Source organism: Poecilia formosa, unplaced genomic scaffold (genome assembly GCF_000485575.1).
Source record: "Poecilia formosa unplaced genomic scaffold, Poecilia_formosa-5.1.2 Scaffold114, whole genome shotgun sequence".
NCBI lineage: Eukaryota > Metazoa > Chordata > Actinopteri > Cyprinodontiformes > Poeciliidae > Poecilia > Poecilia formosa.
Window position 1 is genome coordinate 660,463 of NW_006800053.1, and position 2,813 is coordinate 663,275.

The following is a 2,813-nucleotide window of genomic DNA, read 5'->3' on the forward strand; positions in this document are numbered from 1 at the left end:
AAGAATGACATGCACAGAAACACACTGCCCCCGCACGCAAACCAGCCGTTCTCACTGACCCAATGCCTTTATTCCTATCTCCTCGTACTCCTCTTCCTCCTCCTCCTCCTCCTCCTCACCTCTCTGCTCTCTTTTCATCATATGGAGCTGGATCTAAACACAGGTTTCAGCAGAACTCTGCCGCTGCTTCCCCTCACACTGGACCGGCCATTTGCATAAATTTCCATATTTCCTCCCAAAAAAACAGAACATGACACCATGAGGCTAGTTTCGTCTTAGATCTAACCATCTGTACAGATGAGAGACAAAAAAAAAAAGAAGAGGAAAATCAATCTCCCTCTAGTCTATCTCTGATGTGTCTATATATAGACAGTGGTTATCTTTTTTTTTATCCCTCTCATCCTTCATCATCTGGTGGAGAAGATGAACTTCTCCCCACAGCTCTGTTCTCTTTCGTAGGACTCCTGGTGTTTGTTTTGTTGTTGTTGTTGTTGTTGCGTCGTGGGAGTTTGGTGTCATGAAGGGTGCAGATCGAAGTTTGCTGTCAAAGCACCTGACACAATAATGTATCAATGAGTCCATCGGCGAGTTGTAAAGACTTTGCTGGCTGCGTTCAGGCAGCTCTCCGGCTGGCAGACTTAACAGAGGAACGTTTGGCACCACATGAAGTCAGTTTGTCCAAGAACATAAAAAAACAGAAAAACACTTTGCAACAAAATACACACCCCCACACACTCGCACACTCACTCTTTCCTGCTCACACACTCCCACACAAACATTAAGAAAACAAAATAAAAAAAAATAAAAAAAACGTCGCGATCGCTTATTGCAGCATAACAGCAGCTCACAGACAAACTGAACAATTTCACTGAGGTGTGATTTGTGTCTAAGTTACTTGTATGAATGAAGTGAAGCGATGACAAAGCGTCTTTTCCCTGTTTGTCATTGTGCAGCTACAAAGTCTGATGGATTTATTGGATTTTATGTGACAAAACACAAAGTCTGAAGTGGAAGCGAAGTAACACGCGGTTTTGTTTTTGTTTTCAAATAAATACTAAAAAGTGCAGGTGCCAGTCTTCTCAAGTCAGTTTTCCACATTTTGACCGTTCGTCACAAAATCAAACTGGAGGAACCTGAACTAGAGGTCGGCGATATGGACTTAAAAGTTCTATCACCATATTTTGTGGTAGTATATTGTGATAATGATAAGTGACAATAAAAACGTTTTATTTTTTAAGATAATTGTTTGGTTGTGACACAAATATTGCTCTTAGAAACATTCCCATTTGTAATGCGCTTCTTTAGGACACCAGTCACATAAAGAAGTGTGTTTTGTATCACTAAAATACTCAAAATTACTGCATTTAATCATATTTTTAAATTTATTGATATTTATCGATGTACAATCATGTTTTTTTAAACATGATTAATTGGATTTTATTGCGTCAGGTATAAATCACAATCTTATCACGATAAAAAATTTAGCCCGACAAACAATACTTTAAAAGTCCACCTGTAACCCCAACTATAGTTTTCAGGTTTTGACACATTTTCATTTAGATTACGGTCTGAACTTTAGCTAGGCCATTCTAACTCATGAATTGGCATGGATTTAAATCTTTTGCTGTCGCTCTCTGCTCGTCATTCTGCTGGAAGGTGATCAAAATCGTACGGTTTCCTTCCACAAATATCACTTTTAATCTTCGATCATTCAGGTGGAGTCTTTTTAAAACTTTCTGAATGCGAATGTTTGTACTGGAGTATATTTATGTGAATCATAGTAAAGACTTTGCTGCATAATGTGAGTTACAACAGATATAAAAATAAAATGTCCCACAGTCTAGTGTGTCCTTGTTGATCGATCATTTTAATTCCCCTCTACTCCCCAAAAAAACATTCATTTTTAAATTGTAACATAGCAAAATGAAAACGAAAATGACTGTAAATTATTTTGTAAGTCACTGGTTCAGAAAGTTATCAAAATGTTTCATTTTTTTTAACACACCTGGCCTGTTTCTTTCAGAGCCTCACGGCCCGTCTTTCACCATCGGTAAGGCCATCTGGCTGCTTTGGGGTCTCGTCTTCAACAACTCTGTGCCGGTCCAGAACCCCAAAGGCACCACCAGTAAAATCATGGTGTCAGTGTGGGCCTTCTTCGCTGTCATTTTCCTGGCCTCGTACACTGCCAACCTGGCTGCTTTCATGATCCAAGAAGAATATGTGGATCAAGTCACGGGTCTCTCTGACAAGAAGGTAAGGCTGAATGTTTCTAACCTAGAGCGGTCCTGTTGTATCACCTTAAAAAAGAGAAGCTGTGAAGATTTTTTCCATTTCTTTTCCTGTAATTAGTTCCAGAGTCCCAATGACTTCTCTCCTCCATTCCGGTTTGGCACGGTGCCGAACGGGAGCACGGAGAGAAACATCAGGAACAACTATCCAGAGATGCACACCTACATGACCGCGTTCCATCAGAGGAACGTCAACGAAGCTCTGCAGAGTCTGAAGGCCGGGTAAAGATCTTGACATGGCTTACACATGTTTACAACCAGATTAAAAAGCTCTGTTCTGGCAGAGATCAGTCCGGTTCTCCCAAAAGTTTTTGTTCAATATTCATTTGAAGTTCAATTGAATTGCGTAAGCTGAGAGACTTTTGATAAATCTTTCTTTTTTTTAGAGGGAAAGTTGCTGAATAATTTCCTGGAGGGAACTGTCCTTGTGAAAGTTTGAGGTTGTCGCCATGCTGTTTCTTAACTTCCCACGTATTTTGGTGTGTCTAGCTGCGTTCAAAACCCATATTTCTAAATATATATATA

At 39.9% G+C, this 2,813-nt stretch overlaps 1 protein-coding gene across 1 annotated transcript in view; it reads left to right on the forward strand.

The window, feature by feature from the left end:
• Positions 1 to 2,813, forward strand: part of LOC107837107 (glutamate receptor ionotropic, NMDA 2B-like) — a gene marked incomplete at its 5' end in the record, with an annotated part of 41,045 nt that overhangs the window by 16,621 nt on the left and 21,611 nt on the right. The window contains 2 exons of the mRNA XM_016675441.1: positions 2,024 to 2,253; positions 2,350 to 2,510. Of these exons, the coding sequence (XP_016530927.1) occupies positions 2,024 to 2,253; positions 2,350 to 2,510 (391 nt within the window). The remainder of the gene's footprint in view (positions 1 to 2,023; positions 2,254 to 2,349; positions 2,511 to 2,813) is intronic.